The sequence below is a fragment of the Bufo bufo genome, chromosome 3 (assembly GCF_905171765.1).
Source record: "Bufo bufo chromosome 3, aBufBuf1.1, whole genome shotgun sequence".
NCBI classification, from domain to species: domain Eukaryota; kingdom Metazoa; phylum Chordata; class Amphibia; order Anura; family Bufonidae; genus Bufo; species Bufo bufo.
Window position 1 is genome coordinate 561642975 of NC_053391.1, and position 26722 is coordinate 561669696.

A 26722-nucleotide genomic window follows, 5' to 3' on the forward strand; every position below is an offset into this window, starting at 1 on the left:
ATGTTGAACACTGCACCTCCTCCATACTATACTCACATCAGTGTAAACGTTGGCCAGGTTACTGCCACACACTGCAGAAGAAGTCACATTGCAGCAAGAGGCAGGCAAGCTTCGTCTGTCTTTAAAGGGGTCAACGTCGTACCAGTCGGTATAGTTGTCGGCACCACAGCACTGTAACTAGAGTGGAAGACAATATGTGTAATTAGAAGTTATTGTATACAACCATTCCCTTATATTTAGGAAACGGTTCACATATCTGTTTTTCAAATTTGATATTTTTTTCGGGGCGGCCATCTTGCCTGAGCTGCTGTTAACAGCATTTAGAGAGATATGCTTTACAGCAGCCACCATAGACACAGTAGTTTGGAGGGCACTCTACTTCTATAGGAGAGTTTTCTAGGCATGCTCTGTGACACATTCCCTATAAAAGGGGTATTTCCATCTGGGACAATACAGGCATATCGCTAAGATGGGACCTGCACCTATATCGATATTGGAGCGGGGAAAGTGGTGGCTGGAGGACCCAGGTTTCCACAGGTCCGGCCACCACGAAGCGCTCTACCCACAGAAAAGAATGGGAGTGCAGAGCTCTTGCACCGCCACCGCTCCCATTCACTTCTATGGGCCCGACAAACAGCCGAGCCAGCACTCAGCCATTTTCGGCGACCTCATAGAAATGAATAGAGGGAGTCTGCACATGCGCCCTCCACCGCTTTCAGGGGTCCTTTCTTGGCGTAGGTGCGGGTCCCAGAAGGTGGGACCTGCACCTATCAGACAATGGGGGCAGATCCTAGTGATATGCCCCCATTGTCGGAGATGGGAAAACCCCTTTAAAGGGACTCTGTCACCACTTTCTAACCCCCCCTTTTCAAAGTATTGTTATCTGCATGGCGCCCCTGTGATTATAAATGTGTTGTTAGAAGTTAAATTCGCCGTCTCCTTTTGATAAAAAGAGCTTTTATCTAACCTGTCAATCTTCTTGATAAGGTGCCCAGGGCGTTTCTTTTCGTCTCAATCTGCCGCCCGCCGCCGCCACCGTTGGTGCCCAGCTCCTCCCCTCATGCTTTCAGCGCCGCCTGAATGTAATCAAATACGCCTCCGGCTCTCTCTGTGCCCCCTCCTCCTTTTCAAAGATCCCGCGCGTGCGCACAGGGCTGTGCCTGATGCGCCCGTGCGGACATTTACAATCAGCCTCATTGAGCGAAGTGCGCATGCGCGCACTTCGCTCAACCTCCTCATCAGACGAGCACTGCAGCAGGCTGCAGTGCTCGTCTGATGAGGAGGTTGAGCGAAGTGCGCGCATGCGCACTTCGCTCAATGAGGCTGATTGTAAATGTCCGCACGGGCGCATCAGGCACAGCCCTGTGCGCACGCGCGGGATCTTTGAAAAGGAGGAGGGGGCACAGAGAGAGCCGGAGGCGTATTTGATTACATTCAGGCGGCGCTGAAAGCATGAGGGGAGGAGCTGGGCACCAACGGTGGCGGCGGCGGGCGGCAGATTGAGACGAAAAGAAACGCCCTGGGCACCTTATCAAGAAGATTGACAGGTTAGATAAAAGCTCTTTTTATCAAAAGGAGACGGCGAATTTAACTTCTAACAACACATTTATAATCACAGGGGCGCCATGCAGATAACAATACTTTGAAAAGGGGGGGTTAGAAAGTGGTGACAGAGTCCCTTTAAGGCTTCATATGAAGAATCCTTACGATATTCATCAAAAGCAATTTCAAAAACTCAGTCAGAGGTGGCCGTGCATGGATGCAGCTCTCTCCTTTGGAGTTTTTTGGAGTTGTCAAATGCTAGGCTGTGACCACAACACGCATCTGTAAGGCTGATTGGGGAGATTCTTCGATTTGGAGCTTGCACCTATTAGACATTTATTCCTTTTTTTTTTTTTTTTTTTTTTTACGCCATAAGTGTGCCAGATGATAAGGCACTTTTAAAAGGAGATATCCGGGAATCACTAGTGATGATCTATCCTCTGGATAGGTCATCAATAACAGATCGGCGGTGTCACGCTTACCATCGGCTGTTAGAAGAGGTCGGGCAGCCTATGAGCACCACGGCCTCTTCCTTGGCCATGTGATGTCATCATACATCGGTCACATGGTTTAGACGCAGCTCATTCCCATTTGAGTCAATGAGGCAGAGTTTCAATTCCAAGCACTGCCTCTGTACAATGGATGGCGCTGTGCTTAGAAAGCTGCCGAGAGCCGGCTGCACTCACCAGAACCCCGGTGACATGGCGGCTCCTGGAATCAGCTGATCGGTAGGGGTGTCAGGACTCAGACCCCCACCAATGTGTTAGGATAGGTCATCATTATCTTTACCAGGATAAAGGTAAAGATACCTTTAGGATTAAGTTTTATTGCGGCCCCTGGGACTGGTTCACTATGACAATGTGACTCTTGGATCAGAAAAGGCTGTGCACCCGCAGAATGGACAGCAAAAGAATGGCGGCAACTTTCTAATACATCTCTGTGAGTAATTTCCTCGGTCTTTACTTGCCAGCAGTGAATAGAAACGCTCACATTTTCATCAAGGAGCTAAAAACCTATCCAAAACCTGTCCAGCTTACACAGGTGGAGGGCTTGTTAGATGTTACAAGCCATGCACCTTTACCAGTTGGCCATGATCGGGATAGCTTGAGCCTATGGATATAGACAATGGGGTCATTTATAAAACTGGTGTCAAGTAGAACTGGCAACAAATGAGATTCCACCTTTTATTTTCCAAAAGGAGCGGTGAAAGATGAAAGGTAGAATCTGATTGGCTGCTATGGGCAGCTAAGCCAGTTTTACTTTCCATCAGTTTGATAAATCTCCCCCAACGTTTCTGTAGACAGCAAGCAGAAATCTTGGTTTCATATTCCTTTATACAATGACCGTGCTATAGTCACCAAAAATTGGAACCCTCATAAGCGGAGTCCTCATGGCAGACCCCCTGTAAAGCTGCCCTCTACAATGCACAATGTGAACCAGACAGAAATAAGCGGATAAACATACCAACTGACTTCCAGAACTGAAAAACATACCAAAAATTGGAAAAATACAAAAAAAAAAATAAAGTATTAAACTTAAGGGAAAGGAAAACTTACATCTCTCTGCAGGTCATCGACTGCTTTACGTACATCCGCAGTGGAGTTGTACCTCTTTAAATCATCTTTGATGGAGTCTGTGAATGCATTCTGTATCTAAAATATTAAGAAAACAAGCACAAAAATGAAGATTTCACATAGTCCCAGTCACAAGACAAAACCTACCACCTGCACAGTGTTACTGGCGCTCTCCTGCACGGACTCCCCGGACACGTGCGCCACATAGAGGCAGAGCGCCGGCAGGATCTCCTTTTTACTCCTGTGCACACTATGATTTTTCTCTAAGCTTTTGGGTATGTCTACACGCGACTGAAGCGCTGCAGATTTTGGGAATGACTGCGGTAATTCTCTGGATTTGAGGCGAAATCCGGACTGAAAATCCACATGCAAACGACCAAATTCTTTATTTTTTTTTTTAAATCATTATTGGTAGAAAATCCTTTGATTTTGTTTTTTTTAAGCTTCCAAAATAGTCAGTCTCTCTCTCTCTCTCTCTCTGAATTATTAGGAACACCATACTAATACGGTGTTGGACCCCCTTTTGCCTTCAGAACTGCCTTAATTCTACGTGGCATTGATTCAACAAGGTGCCGATAGCATTCTTTAGAAATGTTGGCCCATATTGATAGGATAGCATCTTGCAGTTGATGGAGATTTGAGGGATGCACATCCAGGGAACGAAGCTCCCGTTCCACCACATCCCAAAGATGCTTTATTGGGTTGAGATCTGGTGACTGTGGGGGTCATTTTAGTACAGTGAACTCATTGTCATGGTCAAGAAACCAATTTAAAATGATTCGAGCTTTGTGACATGGTGCATTATCCTGCTGGAAGTAGCCATCAGAGGATGGATACATGTTCTCATTCTGTTTACGCCAAATTCAGACTCTACCATTTGAATGTCTCAACAGAAATCGAGACTCATCAGACCAGGCAACATTTTTCCAGTCTTCAACAGTCCAATTTTGGTGAGCTCGTGCAAATTGTAGCCTCTTTTTCCTATTTGTAGTGGAGATGAGTGGTACCCGGTGGGGTCTTCTGCTGTTGTAGCCCATCCACATCAAGGTTGTGCGTGTTGTGGCTTCACAAATGCTTTGCTGCATACCTCGGTTGTAACGAGTGGTTATTTCAGTCAACGTTGCTCTTCTATCAGCTTGAATCAGTCGGCCCATTCTCCTCTGACCTCTAGCATCCACAAGGCATTTTTGCCCACAGGACTGCCGCATACTGGATGTTTTTCCCTTTTCACACCATTCTTTGTAAACCCTAGAAATGGTTGTGCGTGAAAATCCCAGTAACTGAGCAGATTGTGAAATACTCAGACCGGCCCGTCTGGCACCAACAACCATGCCACGCTCAAAATTGCTTAAATCACCTTTCTTTCCCATTCTGACATTCAGTTTGGAGTTCAGGAGATTGTCTTGACCAGGACCACCCCCATAAATGCATTGAAGCAACTGCCATGTGATTGGTTGACTAGATAATTGCATTAATGAGAAATAGAACAGGTGTTCCTAATAATTCTTTAGGTGAGATAGAAAATATATATATATATATATATATATATATATATATATATATATATATATATATATATATAAAATATTAGATTATATTATAATAGTTGATGCAGAATATTGTTCTCCTGACAGGCAAGATAAAGAGGCTCACAGAAGAGCATTGCATGGATTAGTATAATGTGTCATGCGTACCATTTTGTACCTTTGCTGCTGTTATGGTGGGGAGTGGGGGAAACTCCCCACCGTACAATGTGGAGCAGACGGGATAGCTACTAGGCCAGGACACCGGGGACAGGGAGCAGGACACCTAATCCTTCCCTAGCCCTGACTCCTACCCATAACGGACCCCGAGTCGCCCAGATAATCCCTCACTATAGGGAAAGGGCTGAGACGACCTGTTCATCCCAGACACGGCCTAGAAGCAGGGAAAGGCAGGCAGTGCACAGCTACTGCATTGTCAGGTAAGAGCCTAGAATGCATGGCGGCCCCAGCAGAGCTGCACGCTGACTTGCAATTCCACCTCTGGGGAACCTGAAACCCCCTTCCGGAGGTTCAACAGACAGCGGAAACGTCTAGCAACCATGCTGGATTACAACACCAAACGTACTAGACATGGAACACCAAAACAAAGACATGCAAGGAAGGGTACAGAACAGAGGGAACAAAGGGGAGACATCAAGGTGACATCGATGTCCAACTAGTGGCCCTCACACTGGACAGATGACATATCCTGGACAGGAGCAACTCCAGCACACACCACGGCTGGAGAACAACTGACTCCAACCCGGAGGCCACAGGCAATATGAACACCTAGTGGCCACACCTGGCCAGGTAGTTAACCCCTCCAGCACCAGACAGGAAAGGACCCAGGAGAAAGGAGTAGGCACCAACACCACATTGCAACAAACAAAACACCGCCCGTGACAGCTGCATTTTATGCCCAATTCTGGTTTTGGTTTACAACTAGTGACCATGTGAACGTGGTCTAAAGGTAGACGTCTAGAAGGAGGCAATGGAGTTGTGTGAGGGCAGTATGATTGGCGCCAATTCAGAGAATTCTTCAAGAACTAGAAAAAGCCCAATAAAAAAAATAATAATCTGATGAATGATGTATATAATGTCACCAGTATGTGGGGCTACTTACCTGATTTCTGTAAATGTATCCGGCAATTGCAGCTGCTATTTCCACCAGGAATATCAAAACCAGCAAAACTGCAAACTGGTCAGAGAAGACAGAAAGATGGGATTAAAATAAAGAACAATCGGTTTTCTATACAATCACTATGAAATAAAAGGAAAGTGGCCCCACCGTGGTGACCATGCAGTAGTTCTCTTTTGCAGCGCCACAGCAGCCAAAGAAGGAGATTAAGAAGATGACGACCCCCACTGCAATGATGACAATAGGCGGACCAGATATGGAGGCATTAGGAAGTATTTGTGGTCTGTACACTTGGACAAAGACGTAGATTCCCAGCCCTATGAGAGCGCAACCACAAATCTGCAGAGAGAAAGAAAACAGTACGTCAGATGATGGCAGGGTAGTACACATTAACCGTGCATGGTTCTGCTTGAAATCATAGCCAAACCACTCGGCTCATTACTGGCAGGTCCTGCTGAAAACGGCGAGATCAGCAGACAATACATAGTGATTGGGGGCCTTAGTGGTTAGGGAAGCAGTCAAGTGGTTTCTATTTTAAAAAAAAAAAAAAAAAACCCACACACCCCCTTTAAGGGGATATCCAACCCAAAAAATGCTTGGGCCCCTCACACAGATTGTACCTACCCCACTCCCCGCGTTGCTTCTGATGCATCTCCCCGTCACGTGGATCAAAACATCCTCCGCAAGGGGGGGGCATATGGTGTTGGGCTGCCAATAGCAGGCCATGATGGGAACACTTGTCGTGGCCTGCTATTAGCTGCCCCCCCCCCCCTGTATGTTTTCATCCACGCAACAGGGAGATGCAGCAGAAGCTGTGCCAGCATCAGTAGCGACGCGGGTGCCGGGGAGCAAGGCAAGTACAATCTGTGTGAAGCGCCCGAGCGTTTTTGGTGTTGGACCCTTTAAGGCCTGATTACACAGGCCTATGATCGGCTGAATAAATTATATCTACACTAAAATGGTACCAATTAAAACATACAACTCATCTGCAAAAAAATAAAATAAAATAAAAAAAGCTATTAGTTCTCAAAATAAGGGGCCCCCAAAATAAAAGCCAATTTATTTAATTTTATGCACTTATATAGCGCCGCTATATTCTGTAGCGCATTACAGACATTAGCATCAAGCTGTCCCCAATGAGGCTCACAATCTAAGGTCACTATCAGAATGTCTTTCGAGTGCGGGAGAAAACTGGAGAATCCGGAGGAAACCCACACAAACACCATAAGTTATATGTACCTCAAAATAGAGCCTCTGAAAACTACATACTGCCTCACTTAAAATGCAACGCGACAATGAAATGAAAAATTAAAGAGAAAAAAAAAATGACTTAGTCATTAAGTGACAAACAGGCCTGGTCAGTAAGAGGTTAAAGGGGTTGTAGAGAATAGGCGTAAAAGCGGAACAAATTTCCCGGCAGGTTATTAAAGGTTTCCTTATAACTTTAATGAATCACAATTGACCTTTAGACGTCTCGTTCCCTCTCATTTGTCCTCCGGCAGCACAGCTCTATCACCATTTCACCCCGGGTATGTCGCTTCCAACAAATCCATAAGAACAGACAATTCACGTTCCTAAAATCATCTCCCCATCCCAAAAACAGAACGGACGACGGGCTGCTGCTTTGGCAGGCAATAGTGGAGATAAGGGTCAGAAGCTCCAGTTTGTCTCTTCCAGTATCGATGACTGATAACCGAGAGCAACAGAAAAGCATCATCTGTGATTACATTGTAATGGCCGAAAACACTTCCCATATGCATCAGACTGAACTCGGCCATACACATAGAATAGGTGGACGATGAACATGCACGTCTTCCCAGGGCCGAGGAACCTTAAAGATAATCGCTAACGAGCATTCATAGGAACACTCGTTAGCGATTATCTGGCGGTATAAATGAACCGCCGATTACCCGATTGTGCTGCTGCCAGCAAACAACGAGTCAGTATGGGGAAGAGCAATGGCATTATTGGCAATCGCTCCTCCTCCTCATACTGTGGAGGAGATTGCTGCATGTAATAGTAGCCGTCTCCTCCACCAGTGAGCAGCAGATTGTCAGAGGGAACCTTTCCTTCCTGCTGCTCTGTCGTCCCGTGTAAGAGGCCTCTGCCGGCAGCTTATCTCCCCGAGAACAAAAGGATGGGGCAGCTGAATCCCAGCATGCCTGACCCTTATTGTCTCCGCACACACTAGAAGCTTGACTCCTCTGAGAAGGCAGTGGTAACAATGAGCCATGTTGGATTTTCACATGCTTGGGCTTCTCCTCTGAAATAAACCTGCATGCTCAGCCGGGCCAACTGCATGTTTATGGGGGATAACCACTGACCAAACGTCTGGCCGGCGACTTTTCAACGTATATGGGGCCATGACACTTACCTTATTAGTGTACAAGTGAAACACCCAAGGATCTGCAAACAGCAGTATTTACCCAGAGCCTTATCTACAATACGGTAATGTTGCAGGGCAGGCACACGCCTTCACTCGACCAACAACCCACCAAGGGCACACATATGACTGCGACAAGACAATGTCCTCAAAGCAGAGATTATTTATTTTACTCACTTTTATATTGCTGATCTATCCTGCAGCGCTTCACGGACAAGACCACTGCTTGCTTTCCCAGTGGAGCTCACAATCTAAGTTCCTTATCAGTATGTATTTGGAGTGTGGGAGGAAATCACTCCACGCAGATGTGGTCCTTGGTCGGATCCAAACCCAGGACCCCAGCGCTGTAAGGCACCGTATGTCACATCACAGTCACGAGTGCTCAACGCTTACATGGCAATGCCTCCAACGCCCAAGGCATGCACAGTAATAGCGTACTGCGGGGCAGATAGCAAGGCTTGTCCTGATAATACCGTTATCTGCGGTCCGACAGATATGAACGCTATTCAAACCCTCCTTTTATAAATGTGCATCATTACAGAGAACGCCTAGGAGCATTTACACATACGATAATTCACTGAAAAATGACATTCTGCACCTACGTCACCCCTCAGTCTCTCTTATGGCTGGTACTTGGCCTTAACATGCCCCTGTGGCCGTACACATTAACTTAACGGCGGATGAACCCGCTGATTTCAGCAGGACTGACGGAACACCTAAGGGCTTATTCACACGTCAGTGTTTGGTCAGCGATTTCCATCAGTGATCATGAGCCAAAACCAGGAGTGGAGCCTCCACAGACATAAGGTATAAGGGAAAGATCGGCACCTGTTCTGTGTTTAGAGCCGCACCTGGTTTTGGCTCAAAATAGACGTCGGCATAGACCGGTATCTAAAGTGTAGCTTAAAGGGGTCGTCTCACTTCAGTAAATGGCATCTATCATGTAGAGAAAGTTAATACAAGGCACTTACTAATGTATTGTGATTGTCCATATTGCCTCCTTTGCTGGCTGGATTCATTTTTCCATCACATTATACACTGCTCGTTTCCAGATACAAGGTGGCCAGGACAGAAGCGGCTGCACACGCGTGCCTATGAGCACTCCCGTGGTCCCGGACCCCAGAGAGGCCTGTGCTTTTTCCTATAGTGTGCAAGCACGTGGTCGTAACCATGGAAACAAGGAGTGTATAATGTGATGGAAAAACAAGTAAGTACCTTGGATTAAAGGACACCGGTCAGCAGATTCCTAACCCATTGCATGTGCACTTGGCAGCTGAAAGCCTCTATATGGGTGCGATGTTCATATCTGCCCGCATTGCTGAGAAAAATGCCTCTAGGAGCAACGGGGGCGTTACCATTACACCTAGAGGCTCAGCTCTCTGTGCAACTGCCACACCCTCTGCACTTTGACAGGGCCAGGCTGTGAAAACATCATGCTTGGTCTTGAAGTGCAGAGGGCGCAGCAGTTGCAGAGAGAGCAGAGCCTCTAGGTGTAATGGTAACGCCCCCGTTGCTCCTAGAGGCTCATTTCCATATATTAAAACATTTCTCAGCAGTGCGGGCACATAGGACCAACACACACGTCTTCAGCTGCTAAGCGCACATGTAACAAGTCAGCCGGTTTTACAGGAACTCATCTGCTGACAGATGCAGTTTTACTTTGTTCACATGATGCCGCCATTTGCTGAAGTGAGATAACCCATCTCGGGGATCGTTTACACGCAAGTAGATAAAGGTTTCTGGAGGATCGCTGAGAAAGAAGTGAACATGGAGCAGACATTTCTCTGGTTTTCCTTCCCGATTAAATTTCTGCTTAACCTCAAGGCTACGCTACCTGCACAGGCTGCAGATTCTCGTAATACAGTACCAGCTAAGCGTACGAGATTAGAGAAATCTCATGTATACTTTGCTTCTTGTTGTGACAAACTGCAAAAAAATTATAAATAAATAAATGTTGGTGCAAATTACATCAGAATTTACGCAAAACCACAATAGTAAACATGGGCCACAGACCACAATACAGAAGATCCTCTTTATAAGTTGCCGCTAGTGTGGGGGATGGGGGGGGGGGGGGGGGGGGGGAATGTCCTGTAATAGAATAGCTGATATTTTCTGTCTTAAGAAGTTCACCAAGAACCCCCAGGACTAGGAGCTGATCCTCAGGAGATCCTACGCTTTCTGCACTGCAGTCACGTGCCCTCCAGACGTTCCTTTTCCTTGTTACCCCCCTTCATTACGAGAGCTCTGGCAAAAGCGGGAGATTTTGCTGGTATTTGGCCGACTATACATTCTGTGCGATATCAATGGTCCAAGTTTGTCAGAGCCAAGGACAATAGTTATCCGTCTGACGCTCATACAGAGATACCAGATTCCGCTTTTCTTCTCCATTATAAGTCCTGGATCCGCACATAACTGACCCGAACGGTGCTGAGCAGACCTCATTGGCTATAATTAGGTCTATGATGGACGTGCAGGACTCCTAGCAGTGGAATCAAAACGTACATGAGCATGAGAAACCTAACAAGCGTTTTTCCTGGATCCGGCAGGGTTCAGCAAAAACGTTTTAGTTACTGATAATACAACCATCTGCATCCGTTATGAACGGAACCGGTTGTATTATATTTAACATTGCCAAGACGGATCCGCCATGAACTCCATTGAAAGTCAATGAGGGGGGGGGGCGGGCGGATCAGTTTTCTATTGTGTTAGAGAAAAGGGATCCGTCCCCATTGACTTGCATTGAAGGTCATGACGGATCAGTTTTACTCCGTATCCCAGGGCGGAAAGCAAACCGGGGACAAAACGGTATTGAGTTTTTTTCTGGTATTGAGATCCGTCATAGGATCTCAATACCGGAAAATATTAACGCTAGTGTGGAAGTAGCCTAACATGGCACACATTCTAATTATACACTTTCCAACTCTGATCACCTCCCCTTCCTGACTGCACAGGTCACATAAAATTGCTAGAAAACATTCCCATAGAAACCAATGAGACATCACCAGTCTACAGGTTCCTATTGTCCATGGGGCTGCTGCAAAGCATCTCTCTCAGGGTGCAATCACACGATCAACTGTATTTTGTGATCTGCAAAACGTGGATCCGCAAAAAATACGGACGACGTACACGTTGCATCGTTTTTTTTTGCGGATCCATCGCAACAATGCCTATCCTTGTCCACAAAGGAACTGAGCTACGGAACGGACACACATTTTTGCGGACTCATTGAAATAAATGGGTTCACATCCTATCCGCAAAAATGCGGATCTGATGCGGAGCAAAACTACGGCTGTGTGAAGGCACCCTCAGGCAAGATGGCCACCCTCAATCACATACAAAAAAGAAAAGAATCTATCAGAAAATAAAAACCCAAGAAATGTGTGATCATTTGATGTTAATTAGTAACACTACAGTCCAAAAGCTTTAATCAGGTTTGGGGAAAAAAAGCAGCAAAGTAAGACTGGAAGTGTGATTAGTTTATTTTTATCAATTAACAAAAGGCAAAGTAAATAAAGAAAAGAGGAATGTAAACCAGAATAAATATTTGGGGTGACCGCCCTTTGTCTGCAAAACAGCATCATTTCTTCTAGGTATACTTACACAGTTTTAAAGGTACTTGGGCGAGTGCTTGTAATTACACTACACCACCGCTCCACTGGAGACGAGACAGCGGCGCTCGCGTGGAGAGTCACCCCCTCGTATCACAGCTGATCAGCGGGGGTCCTAAGTGTCAGACCCTCACCGATCAGATATTGATGTCCTATCCCGACGAGAGGTCATCAATATTAACCGCTGGACAAACACTTCAATATCAACTCACTAATAAGCTCCTATTCTGATACTATTAGATTACCGCCAATGACATAGCAAACCTCATTTTTAATCTTCTGCTGTGTATATGCTCCCAAAATTGACATACACTCCAGCCAGGACCTGATCTGTCATTAATGCTCATGCTGTCCCACTTTTTTAAAACATTGCAAGAGTTGATAAACATAAAAAGTTCCAAAAATTCTAAATTTCTTTTATGCCAAAAGTCTGGCTCATTTATACAGCACGCTGACTGGTGCTCATTTACATGGCAGAAGCATCGGCAGTAGGTTTGGACGAACAATCACTGGTATGATCATTCATCTCCATGCTGGTGTATCGTCAGCAGCACATCCTCAGTTTACAGGAGGAGATGTGCTGCTGACAGGCAATGATTTTTATGTTCAAATAAAAGATGCGACCAGCTGATGGACATGCGGTTCTTGCTTCATTGGTGGACAAGTTTAGGGGCAATGATTGGGAACTAAAATTTGCAATTTGGTCGATTATCAGCCTGTGTAAAAGCCTGACATGTCTGATTTAGTGACTACCGGCATCTTCCAGTAAGGCCCCTTTCACACGGGCATTGCGGGAACATGTGCGATTTTTCCGCGCGAGTGCAAAACATTGTAATGCGTTTTGCACTCGCGTGAGAAAAATCGGCATGTTTGGTACCCAAACCCGAACTTCTTCACAGAAGTTCAGGCATGGGATAGGTGTTCTGTAGATTGCTATTATTTTCCCTTATAACAAGGTTATAAGGGAAAATAATAGCATTCTTAATACAGAATGCATAGAAAATAACGCTGGAGGGGTAAAAAAAAAAAATTTTTAAAAATTTAAAAAATATTAAACTCACCTTAATCCACTTGCTCGCGCAGCCGGCATCTCTTCGGTCTCCTTCTTTGTTGATTGCAGGATAAGGACCTGTGGTGACGTCACTCCGGTCATCACATGATCCATCACCATGGTAAAAGATCATGTGACGTACCATGTGATGACCGGAGTGACGTCACCACAGGTCCTTTTCCTGCAATCAGCAAAGAAGGAGACAGACGAGAAGCCGGGCTGCGCGATCAAGTGGATAAAGGGGAGTTTAATTTAAAAAAAAAAATTTTTAACCTCTACAGCCCTATTGTACTATGCAGTCTGTATTCAGAATGCTATTATTTTCCCTTATAACCATGTTATAAGGGAAAATAATAGAGATCGGGTGTCCATCCCGATAGTCTCCTAGCAACAGTGCGTGAAAATCGCACCGCATCCACACTTGCTGGCGATTTTCACACAACCCCATTCATTTCTATGGGGCCTGCGTTACGTGAAAAACGCACGAAGAGGAGCATGCTGCGATTTTCACGCAACGCACAAGTGATGCGTGAAAATCACCGCTCATGTGCGCAGCCCCATAGAAATGAGTGGGTCATGATTCAGTGCGGGTGCAATGCGTTCACCTCACGCATCGCATCCGCGCGGAATACTCGCCCGTGTGAAAGGGGCCTAATAGCTATTCTGGAGCATCTTCTTTTATAGCTCTATGATGTACCATTCCTCTATTATCCCTGCTAGAAGTTGAATGAAATAACCCTACGCTTTAAAATAGATAAAACACACTGTAGTCACTGTAGTGGTTAATCTAGCAGAAAAGGTCTGCGGCCGCCCCCTGCGCCTGCTCTCCTGCTGCTTTATATCACATTGGTAAATATTGATCCAGGCAGTCACCAGGCACCGAGCACTCAAATCATGGAGGCTCGTCACATGAGGCGAGAGGCTCAGGCAAGCACACGCCATTCCTCCTGGAGGGGCAGTTTCTACTTCAATCTATAAGGCCTCATGCACACAACCGTTGTTTTGGTCCACATCCGAGCCGCAGTTTTTGTGGCTTGGATGCGGACCCATTCACTTCAATGGCGCCGCATCCATTGCTCCGTTCCGTGGTCTGCAAAATTTAACATACATACATACATAGTCTTATTCTTGCACGTTTTGTTTCACAAATGGCGGAACGCACACGGACTCCATCCGTGTTTTGCGGATCTGCAATTTGCAGACTGCAAAACACACAACGGTCATGTGCATGAGGTCTAAGGCTACTTTCACACCTCTGCAGACACGCAGAGAATCAGCCGGACACAAACTGCTGCGTCGGCCGCTTGTCTGCCAGAATGCGTATGGATCTCCGCCGGACCCAATTATACCTGATGGGGCTGGCGGACATTCCGTCTGCATCCGGCAGCAACGGATCCGGAGAATTCCGGCAGGTTGTTCTCTGCTGGAATTAAAACCGGAGATGTAAGAGTAGCCCAAATGTTTGTTAAGTCCAGTTTCCCAAGAGTGCGCTCAGCCCGGGACACACGCTCCATGTGACGGCTGGTGGATTGAATGCGCAAAATCTGCAGCGTTTACGGCAGCAGCAATGAGTAAAAGCCAAATGCAAAGGGTTACAGGCAGAAGTCCACAGCTAAATCCTCATGATTTTGCTGCTGTGGATCTAGGCCAGATGTGCTGAATTATTTCCACGCATCACTGTACCCTTAAGAAATTTTTTTCCTTTGAAGCAGAGGGCAGAATACTCTGCTGGGCGCTGGAGTCACTGCGGAGGCCATTACATGCCAGTGACCAGAAAGAGGAAGTTACAATTCTTCGTACAAGTTTTTTGTCCATGTGGCATTTTATTTTTTTTATACCCTGTTTACACCTCTGCACAGATTAAAGGGCTCATTCAGACGGCCGTATGCTGGCAGCAAAAATGCGGATCCGTTTTTTTGCGGATTAGATGCTGTCCCGTTCACTTCTATGGGGCCATTTCTTCCATTGCACAGCTCATCAAAACAAATAAAACAGGTCCTATACTTGTCAGTGAAAATCGGGACATGGCCCTATGGAAGTCTATGGGTCAGCAAAAAAAACTGAATGCAATCCGTTTTTTTTTGTGGACATGATGAACTGTTCGCAAAAAAACGGATCCACATTTTTGCAGACAGCATACGGCCGTCTGAATGAGCCCTAATAAAAACCACAGCATGTACCAACGCTGTGGATTCTGTGGATTAGCTCCACTCACTGTACGGATCTTCTGACCAATCTGTGGCAGAAACGAGAGCCGCAGCTTCTGATTTCTGCGGGGGGTTTTCAGAAAAATTCACAGGGGACGTGCTGAGGTTCATAGACATTTTGGTTCTATTCTGGACATGCCCATATATACACAAAATAATCCTGCCACTATTAGTGGGATCCCTCCACCACGGTTGAAGAAACATGGTCCCAACAGGATTGATCTTTCACTGTCAAGACTACAGAACGGTTCTCATGTCCACCCGCTCAAGTCGAAACATGCGCCAGAAACGGGAGGACTGTGGACCAAAGAATAAATCGCCTGACAACTGCCCCATGTCTGATCGGTGGACGGCCTGCAGAAGCCATCCTGAACATGTTGGTTTTCACACGTAGCTTCCTTCATGCGCACACACACCGAAACAGGAAGTTACTAATCAAGATAAGACAGGATGTGTGAAAGTCAGGGCGCTTACACCACTTTTAACCTCTTGGCAGGCAGCAAGTTTTGGCCTCCATGACACAACAGTTTCCCCAATGTTCACATGATATTGCTAGAAGAGTTTGTTTTTTTTTTCCCCCCACAGGATGAGTTGAATTTTTTTAATAGCATTTTTTTTTTACCCATTTCCTGAAAACTATTTTGCAAGGTGCAATTGAGACTTGTTAGATGGCGCAATAGTCATTTACAGCCAGCTCCCACCGCAGAGGACGTGGACTCAGCCATGACATCTCTGTAAAGGCTCACGCACACAAATGTATTTTTGGTCCACATTCAGACAGACCAATTCACTTCAATAGGGCCGCTGTGGTCGAGTACCATGTGGCCCTACAGGCCGCAGCGGGATCTAACTAAACTTGAATACCGCACTGTTTAGTCAGTCTGTAGGTCATATGGTTAAAGACCATTATTAATTTCTCGATTATTTTGCATTTTGTTTTTTGGGGGTGGGGGGAATAATGTACGGGATAACTTATTGATTAGATTATTATATTTTTTGGTGTGCAGTAAAGCGACGTTTCGGCTCATCCATAGAGCCTTTCTCAAGCCTTTACCAAGGGATAAAGTCTATTAGGCAACGGATTAGCATCCCACGATTTTGTTCGCAAGGTGACGAGAGTAATGAAGAGCCCGTGTCTAACTGGCTAGATGCTGCAGGTGATTCTCAAAGCTTTGTCGCACTCTGTACGAGTTTTGCTGTATATAGGGTTCCCACCCCAATTTCAGATAATAACGAATCACAGCAAGTCACCATCAATTAGAAGTGCTTTTATTACTGAGTACATCAGAAAACACGTGGCAGTTCGTGTGTTAACGTTTTCGGCACATAGGCCTTCGTCAGACACTGTGCCGCAGTAGGTGACAGGAAAGGAAAGTGTAGGCACACCAAACGGAATGGTGCATAAATCGCACCAGAGGTAAGAGGGTGTGCGACTAGATGCAGCAGTCGCTACTGACCATGGCATCTGGGAAGCGGAGTCTGGCTACAATGATCTGGAGCACAGTATGTCAGGTCTCTGTAGTCCTCGTGCCGGGACTGATGGCAAGGGCAAGACAGTGCTCCAGAAGAAATAAAAATTGATTAAAAAGGACAGATTAGTGGGGTTGTCTCATCTTATAAAGTGATACTTTTGTTGTGTAATAACCCAAGTAACTTACCAATATACTGTATGTGACCATAATGCCTCCTGTTCTTTCTTCTCCCAATTTTCCTTGTCATTATAAACTGCTCGTCTCTAGGGGATACGGCAGCTGCTGCATTGCATCAGCGGTGGCCGCTCTTACACTGTGAAAAGAAACAAAGCCGGCCTTTCTAGTGGCCGGGATAGTGGGAGCGAGTGCACGTAGTCTCCTGCGCATTAGCTCCCATCCCCAGCCACCTCGTATTGCTCGAGTCTGATGTGCCTTTTGCCATTTACCTCGTATATGGTATGAAGCTGCCACAGTGCTGCGCCCCCCGGCTATCCTTCTGCTGAGCCGACCGAGGCGGCTACTCAATGAGTAACAGCCTCAGGAGTGCGGACGTACAGGCCAGGGGAGGGAATTACAGCACCCCAGCGCTGCTGGCCTGTCTTGCCACTCCTGCTAGCACCCCCCTAGAGCACCCGAAGTCCAGACCTGCCGCTCTGACCACAGGAAGCGAGACAACCCCTGTAATGGAATCTAGAAGTACAGATTAATCTAATTAATTTAATTAATTGCCCAGCCTTAGGTCACACCACCCGCCGCAAGAGCTTTATTATTTTTTAACTTTTTCACAAGTAAAGGGGTGGCGTAGAAAGTGGAGTAACATCTCAAGACACAATTTTTAGACTTAAGGGAATGTATCAATAGAAAACAATCGATTTAAAATCACTTATTTTCCACTGGACACTAGGTCTAAAGTAGGTCAAGACAAGACGTTGTTCTTTGACAGCAGCCACATTGACCATAGGCAACCTCTAGTTATGGCAATGCAGACTTCCGCAAAACTCCCTTTAAATTTTTTTTTAATTCTCCTCATGATAAATCCATGTAGTGTTTTTAGGAAAAACAATGATTTTGTCAAACCAAAACACTTAGGCTAGATGTTAGCCAAAAGCCAATGGTGAATTATAAAATGCACCACAAACAAGGCTTTGTTTTGTTTGGTTGACCTCTATTCATTCCAACACCTCCAAACGCAGTTAGAAGAATGCAGGCTGCACACCAATTTAGGACTAGCCTAGGTACCAAAGAGCTAATCAAGCAAATCCCTGTAGAAAATCTTCAGGAAGAAAATGGAGACAACCTAAGTCAAATCTGTAAATGCAGGTATGACTGAATACAAGAACAGAAAACGGTATGAAAACTAGCTTTGACCTTACAGAAAGATATTAGTTCTGCGAGGACCTGTAGCACAAGAGTCTCAGATTCCCATGAGCACAACCAGGGGAGGGTGACAACTTTTCTCAACTCTGTCAAACCTGTTCTGCTTGACAACACTCCTCATCTATAGTGCAGTCCTAACATTCAGGAGGCAACATTCGTATACATGCTTCAGATTGTCCTCAATGTCATTCAAGATCTCTTACATTAGCCTACTCGCTTTCAGAAAATAAGTTACTGGAGATCTCGACATAGCATCTACAAGTCTCAAACTCACTACCACACCCAACTGGAGGCTTTCCAGACGTGCCTCCCACATCCCTCATCCTCAGGATGGACCAGAACCAGTGTTAAAATGAACGTGGTCAAAAAATATATCAGCTTTTCTGATACAGAGCTTCAAATCTTCAGTACAGACAGTAAAATTATACATTTCTAGTTGCCTCCGCCACCACTAGGGGGAGCGTAATGCATACTGTTAGTACACTGAACTCAATAATAAAACTGTATGCAGCAAGCTAATAAAATGCTCCCTGGTGGCAGCAGCAAGAAGTACCCTCGCCAATCAGCAGCTCTGCAGGACAGAGAAACAATAAAGAGATCGCAGAACAAGCACCATGGTCCTTTAAACATATGCTCAACAAAGCTGATGAGACTTGGACTCCCACTGATCTGATCTTGAAGGCCTATTCAGAGGATAGGCCATAAATACTATGATCAGGAAACCCCTTTAAGTTACTCCCATCACCTTAACCTTTCACACATAATAAAATAGTCTTTTACAGAGCGAGTCAAAAGTCACAGGACACCCTCTTATTTCAGAAACGAAAAGGAAAATGAAATATCGAATACCCCAGCAAGTAATGGGTGAGGGGGCCTATCATTTAGGGCTCATTCAGATGACCGTCTGCATCAGCATTTCCGTTCCGCAGCACTGCAAGAAAGATAGAGAATGTACTATTCTTGTCCGCAATCGCGGACAAGTCATTTCTATCATCGTGCCGGCCATGTGTGGTCCGCAAAAATCCAGAACGGATTATTTTGTTTCTATATAGGCCCCAACACTTATTCAAGGAGGGACTGTCGACCAGTTGTGCGCTGTCATTTAGGACAGATTGGGCAAGTAGGTAAGGACAGTGGTTGAGGTACCTCAGTATCTAACTAGGCCCCACGATGACACTACTGGACTTTCCCTTTTAACCATGGGGCCACTTTAAGGGACTGTACACTTTTATTCACTTATACGCCAAGGCAAACAAACCTTGCCTTCACAAAAATTTTATTTTTATGTAATTTATCATCAAGACGTTTCTGGTAGAAATTCTTCATAAAAAACAAATACAAGCTTGGTTTATACTACTAAAAGTTGTGAGCCTGCTGAAGATATCTGAAGTCTGCAATCTATACTAGAGCGAAGGCTACGTCTGCCACAAGCGTTTTCTGACAAAACAATCACTTTCTTTTTCAATGGAAATTGTGTAGTTTTACAATGATGACGACCAGATGTATCCAGAACATTTGTTGGGCATATGCAAGAGGAACGGCCATTTAGTTGGAGTTTAATAAAATCATGACCCAGAAATTATTTCCGACAATTCATTAACCAAAACCCTCTACAAAGTCCAGTGTACAAATCACTGCAGAAAACTATTAGGATGAAGGTACTTCGCTTCAATAGACCTTCTGATGGGAAACTTTTAATAGAAGTGCAGGGTGAGGGGACGATGGTTAGAGAATCCCATGCGGCAAAAAGTTAATTAGACAGAGCAAGAGCGAGCGAACTAAGGAGTTCAATTAAAGTGGGCCCTGATGCAAAAATGGCAACAAGCACTCTACCAACCAAATCCCATCTATAACACCAGAGTCTTCTATGGCATAGGGGCTTCGCCCCGTACCCACACCACATCCCCTACATCTGCATCCCTGCACACTAGATGGTTCATATGTTCTACCCACCAGGATCTATAGCTTATGGGCTGCTTAAAGGGGTATTCCAGCTTTCGGAAACTTTTCCCAATTGGCCAGTGCTGCACTGTAATCTATTCACTTCACCCCAGTACTGAGGCGCCTCGCAGCTTGTACACTGGGTAATGTGCGCTGTTCCAGCCAAAGCCTGGCTCAGCAGTGCCGTATCCCCAAGCAGTATGTGACCGGGCAATGACGTGTCACTTGGGGACATGTCACCGCTGAGGCCAGGGATTGGCTGCACAGGTGTACAAGATGGCACTGCTGCTGCCACCACAATAGAGGTCACTGGCTGCAGCCCTGGAAAGGAGGGAGGAGCAGGGGGGATGGCAACGGTGATGTAAGTTATTTTATCCTTTTACCAGCCCCCACAATAGATTAGGATAACAATGCTTTAATGCAGAAAAACCAGAGAATAAAAGACAAGCAGTAACAGGGCTGTCCGGCATCAGAAAAACATGGCTTCCTTGTTCCAGAAACAGCCCCACACCGGTCCATGAATTGTAATGTAACTCATCAGAACAGGACTGAACTGCAATACCACCTCCAACCTGTAAACTGAGGAGGTGGTGGTTTGTTTTTTGTTTTTTTTTTGGGGGGGGGGGGGGGGGGCGGGGAGATAAAGATGCTATGTTTTTGTTTTTTTATGTTTGCAGCAAGCCAAGAAATGCAAATAATCCAATCCTGTCAATTCTGGGGATGCAGTCCACGCTCAAGTCGCTTTGCGACCGCACATACTTCTATATATGCCTTGCTACACTGCGATCCTAGGGCACGACCAAGATCACCGTGTAGCTGTTAGGACATGCTTTCATGGAGAAATATCAGAAATTCCAACTACACCGCCGTTCAGTACTACAGTCACATTCCACCGACCACACGATTATGGCTTTCCTTGCAATCATCCTTCTCCTTTTCACCAACCAAAAACAGACAATTATAAGAGACGCCAGCGAAACCCGTACTTCTAGTTCAGGCCGGGAAAGTGAATTTAAATGTACGTTACACAACTTGGATTCACTCCACACAGGCAACACATAATATGCTATAGGAAGCGTTCCCACAGACTGGCGGAAAGGTGCGGCACCGCCCTGGGTGCGAGGCGGCCTAAGGTGCGAGATGGTCAGTCACAAACCTGCACGGCCACTACAATCCGTTATGCGGTTTTACGATGAAACAGCAGTTTCACGCAGGGCTGTGGGGACAGAAAGCAAAAGCTCGGACTCCTTCATAAATGGCTAATAATTTAGTAATAAACCCTACAGTAAAATGGTAACTATGGAGCCCTATAAATTATAGGCATGTCCTGGTAGCTGCTGTATTCAGCGCCAGCATAAAAGGGTTGTCCGGGAATAAAGAACTCTTCACAGGAGCCGCAGCCTGCCCCCGCTATGGAAAGAATCCTACTTACCTGCGGGTCCATCTTCCAGGCAGGTAGGATTCTTTCCAGCCCGCCTCTGCTGAGGGACCTGTGAAAAGTTACTTATTCCTGGACAACCCCTTTAATGCTGTCCTCCTGTTCTGAGATGACCGCAGGCACGCCCAGTAGTGAACGTCCTCCTCGGGTCTTCTCTACGGAGCATCTGCAGCCCAGGTTCAGCATGAAGATATGTAGTATAAGGGACAGGACACAGGAGAGGAGAGAACTGATTATCTATCACCATAGGACACTTAGGCTACTTTCACACTGGCGTTTCTGGGTCCACTTGAGATCCGTTTCAGGGATCTCACAAACGTTCAAAACGGATCAGTTTAGCCCCAATGCATTCTGAATGGATAAGGATCCGTTCAGAATGCATCAGTTTGGCTCCGTTCCGCCTCCATTCCACTCTGGATGCCGACACCAAAACGCTGCTTGCAACGTATTGGTGTCCGCCTGGCGATGCGGAGCGAAATGGATCCGTCCTGACTTACAATGTAAGTCCATGGGGACGGATCTGTTTTCACTGACACAATATGGTGCAGATGAAAATGGATCCGTCCCCCATTGACTTTCAATGTAAGTCAGGACGGATCCGTTTTGACTTACTTTTTTTTAAAAGAATAATGCAAACGGATCCGTTCTGAACGGATACAAGCGCTTGCATTATCGGTGCGGATCCGTCTGTGCAGATACAAGACGGATCCGCACCTAACGCAGGTGTGAAAGTAGCCTTAGACTGACAGAACATAAAATATATTTAGGATTAAAATATCTAAACTTTTCTAAATGTTATGAAAGCTTATAAATTCTACAGTATAAATAAATAATAATTTAAGCTGGTTTAAGAGTTATACATTTCTATCAACTCCACCCAAATCTATAAACAATTGTGATATGGCCCTCATATCTGGAGAGTTTGCTTCAACACTAGTATTTTATTATATTAATATTTCATAAATCACATTAATAAGTCATAAATTTCATGTAAAACATAGAATAGAAATAAAATAATGTATTCTACCATCACTAAAACAGTGTTGTAATTAACACCACTAAAATAGTGTAATTAAGAGAACAATATATTATCCCATAGGGTTAGCAGCACCAGATGTTATCCACCATAATCAAATGGACCGGATTATTTAATTGTAATCGTTGCATACTTTTTTATCTCTATCCAAAAGGTCAACTTCACATATGGCTCAGTTCGAATAGTCAGTATGGATGGTAAGTGTTAGTTATAGCCGCAGCGTACGTTTCAGTAGTTCATATTGTCATTGTATCATTATCTCTGTGTAGAGTATAGTCCACAGATTAATTGCAATATTTAGTTGTGGGGGAATTCGGCTCTAGGTGGCGTCCCACCTGTTTAGAGCTATAATATTCCCTTACCTCCAAACCAATGTGCGGCTTCCTCCTCTGGTCTCCGCTGCTTCAGCGTCCCTCGTGCGCCAATCCTGGTTTCTTCCAGTCAAGTGGAGGTGGATCGACCAAACGGCAAGCAGTTCTATGGAGCAATTGTTTGGGAAACCGATCCGTCCCACTTACAATCAGCAGACGGAAAAGAGGTAAATATTCTCCAGCGTACGCAAAGACAATAGTTTTGCAAAGTCCAGATTTCTACCAGACGCGTATCGAAGTCCTATAGGTAACTGACTTCTACCTCAATGGAGGTAGAAGTCAGTTACCTATAGGACTTCGAAACGCATCTGGTAGGAATCTGGACTTTGCAAAACTATTGTCTTTGCGTACGCTGGAGAATATTTACCTCTTTTCCGTCTGCTGATTGTAAGTGGGACGGATCGGTTTCCCAAACAATTGCTCCATAGAACTGCTTGCCGTTTGGTCGATCCACCTCCACTTGACTGGAACGAACCAGGATTGGAGCACGAGGGACGCTGAAGCAGCGGAGACCAGAGGAGGAAGCCGCACATTGGTTTGGAGGTAAGGGAATATTATAGCTCTAAACAGGTGGGACGCCACCTAGAGCCGAATTCCCCCACAACTAAATATTGCAATTAATCTGTGGACTATACTCTACACAGAGATAATGATACAATGACAATATGAACTACTGAAACGTACGCTGCGGCTATAACTAACACTTACCATCCATACTGACTATTCGAACTGAGCCATATGTGAAGTTGACCTTTTGGATAGAGATAAAAAAGTATGCAACGATTACAATTAAATAATCCGGTCCATTTGATTATGGTGGATAACATCTGGTGCTGCTAACCCTATGGGATAATATATTGTTCTCTTAATGACACTATTTTAGTGGTGTTAATTACAACACTGTGTTTTAGTGATGGTAGAATACATTATTTTATTTCTATTGTATGTTTTACATGAAATTTATGACTTATTAATGTGATTTATGAAATAATATAATAAAATACTAGTGTTGAAGCAAACTCTCCAGATATGAGGGCCATATCACAATTGCACCCCTCCATCTTACTTATAGGTAGAGCCACCTCATCCCATCAATTTTTCCACCCAAATCTAGCCTCGACTCCACAGCAATCTGAAGGATCCTCTTATAATTCAATTTGAAAATGGCAGTGGTCATCAGCTGCTACAGTTTGCGACCACGTAAGTGCCACCCTGTTTGACCTGGTGGTCCTTTAGGACTGATGTTACTGATAATTAAGGGTGGGTTCACATCATGTTTTTTCCCCCATCCGTTTAATGTATACAAAAAACATATACGTTAAACGGATGCCTCACACATCGCGAGATTACGGCGCTCTAGCTTTGTGACATCAGGGAGCAAGGAGGAGATTCGGAGGATGCGGGCGGTGCTGGGCTCCGGAAACACATTATATATATATATATATATATATATATATACACATACATACACACACAGAGAGCTATGGGGAATAGATATTGCGGATGTGCTAGCGGCTAGGGGTGCACCGAAATGAAAATTCTGGTCCGAAACCGAAACTTCAGGATGCCCTTGACCGAAACTGCCTTTTTGCCCAAATACTTTTAAAATACTTTTTTTTTTAATGATTTTATTAATAATTCTTTTTCATGAATGAAATTCATCTGTGGGTGGCGCTGTTATGGAGAGGGGGGCATCTGTGGGTGGCGCTGTTATGGAGAGGGGGGCATCTGTGGGTGGCGCTGTTATGGAGAGGGGGGCATCTGTGGGTGGCGCTGTTATGGAGAGGGGGGCATCTGTGGGTGGCGCTGTTATGGAGAGGGGGGCATCTGTGGGTGGCGCTGTTATGGAGAGGGGGGCATCTGTGGGTGGCGCTGTTATGGAGAGGGGGGCATCTGTGGGTGGCGCTGTTATGGAGAGGGGGGCATCTGTGGGTGGCGCTGTTATGGAGAGGGGGGCATCTGTGGGTGGCGCTGTTATGGAGAGGGGGGCATCTGTGGGTGGCGCTGTTATGGAGAGGGGGGCATCTGTGGGTGGCGCTGTTATGGAGAGGGGGGCATCTGTGGGTGGCGCTGTTATGGAGAGGGGGGCATCTGTGGGTGGCGCTGTTATGGAGAGGGGGGCATCTGTGGGTGGCGCTGTTATGGAGAGGGGGGCATCTGTGGGTGGCGCTGTTATGGAGAGGGGGGCATCTGTGGGTGGCGCTGTTATGGAGAGGGGGGCATCTGTGGGTGGCGCTGTTATGGAGAGGGGGGCATCTGTGGGTGGCGCTGTTATGGAGAGGGGGGCATCTGTGGGTGGCGCTGTTATGGAGAGGGGGGCATCTGTGGGTGGCGCTGTTATGGAGAGGGGGGCATCTGTGGGTGGCGCTGTTATGGAGAGGGGGGCATCTGTGGGTGGCGCTGTTATGGAGAGGGGGGCATCTGTGGGTGGCGCTGTTATGGAGAGGGGGGCATCTGTGGGTGGCGCTGTTATGGAGAGGGGGGCATCTGTGGGTGGCGCTGTTATGGAGAGGGGGGCATCTGTGGGTGGCGCTGTTATGGAGAGGGGGGCATCTGTGGGTGGCGCTGTTATGGAGAGGGGGGCATCTGTGGGTGGCGCTGTTATGGAGAGGGGGGCATCTGTGGGTGGCGCTGTTATGGAGAGGGGGGCATCTGTGGGTGGCGCTGTTATGGAGAGGGGGGCATCTGTGGGTGGCGCTGTTATGGAGAGGGGGGCATCTGTGGGTGGCGCTGTTATGGAGAGGGGGGCATCTGTGGGTGGCGCTGTTATGGAGAGGGGGGCATCTGTGGGTGGCGCTGTTATGGAGAGGGGGGCATCTGTGGGTGGCGCTGTTATGGAGAGGGGGGCATCTGTGGGTGGCGCTGTTATGGAGAGGGGGGCATCTGTGGGTGGCGCTGTTATGGAGAGGGGGGCATCTGTGGGTGGCGCTGTTATGGAGAGGGGGGCATCTGTGGGTGGCGCTGTTATGGAGAGGGGGGCATCTGTGGGTGGCGCTGTTATGGAGAGGGGGGCATCTGTGGGTGGCGCTGTTATGGAGAGGGGGGCATCTGTGGGTGGCGCTGTTATGGAGAGGGGGGCATCTGTGGGTGGCGCTGTTATGGAGAGGGGGGCATCTGTGGGTGGCGCTGTTATGGAGAGGGGGGCATCTGTGGGTGGCGCTGTTATGGAGAGGGGGACATCTGTGGGTGGCGCTGTTATGGAGAGGGGGGCATCTGTGGGTGGCGCTGTTATGGAGAGGGGGGCATCTGTGGGTGGCGCTGTTATGGAGAGGGGGGCATCTGTGGGTGGCGCTGTTATGGAGAGGGGGGCATCTGTGGGTGGCGCTGTTATGGAGAGGGGGGCATCTGTGGGTGGCGCTGTTATGGAGAGGGGGCATCTGTGGGTGGCGCTGTTATGGAGAGGGGGCATCTGTGGGTGGCGCTGTTATGGAGAGGGGGCATCTGTGGGTGGCGCTGTTATGGAGAGGGGGGATCTGTGGGTGGCGCTGTTATGGAGAGGGGGCATCTGTGGGTGGCGCTGTTATGGAGAGGGGGCATCTGTGGGTGGCGCTGTTATGGAGAGGGGGCATCTGTGGGTGGCGCTGTTATGGAGAGGGGGCATCTGTGGGTGGCGCTGTTATGGAGAGGGGGCATCTGTGGGTGGCGCTGTTATGGAGAGGGGGCATCTGTGGGTGGCGCTGTTATGGAGAGGGGGCATCTGTGGGTGGCGCTGTTATGGAGAGGGGGCATCTGTGGGTGGCGCTGTTATGGAGAGGGGGCATCTGTGGGTGGCGCTGTTATGGAGAGGGGGCATCTGTGGGTGGCGCTGTTATGGAGAGGGGGCATCTGTGGGTGGCGCTGTTATGGAGAGGGGGCATCTGTGGGTGGCGCTGTTATGGAGAGGGGGCATCTGTGGGTGGCGCTGTTATGGAGAGGGGGCATCTGTGGGTGGCGCTGTTATGGAGAGGGGGCATCTGTGGGTGGCGCTGTTATGGAGAGGGGGCATCTGTGGGTGGCGCTGTTATGGAGAGGGGGCATCTGTGGGTGGCGCTGTTATGGAGAGGGGGCATCTGTGGGTGGCG

General features: G+C 46.8%; 1 protein-coding gene across 1 annotated transcript in view; it reads right to left on the minus strand.

Moving 5' to 3' along the window:
• The window catches only part of CD63 (CD63 molecule), a 44549-nt gene that overhangs the window by 12426 nt on the left and 5401 nt on the right, over positions 1-26722 (minus strand). The window contains exons 3-6 of the mRNA XM_040425550.1: positions 5928-6116; positions 5763-5837; positions 3099-3194; positions 37-177 (exon numbers count right to left, since the gene is read on the minus strand). Coding sequence (XP_040281484.1) covers positions 37-177; positions 3099-3194; positions 5763-5837; positions 5928-6116 — 501 coding nt within the window. The remainder of the gene's footprint in view (positions 1-36; positions 178-3098; positions 3195-5762; positions 5838-5927; positions 6117-26722) is intronic.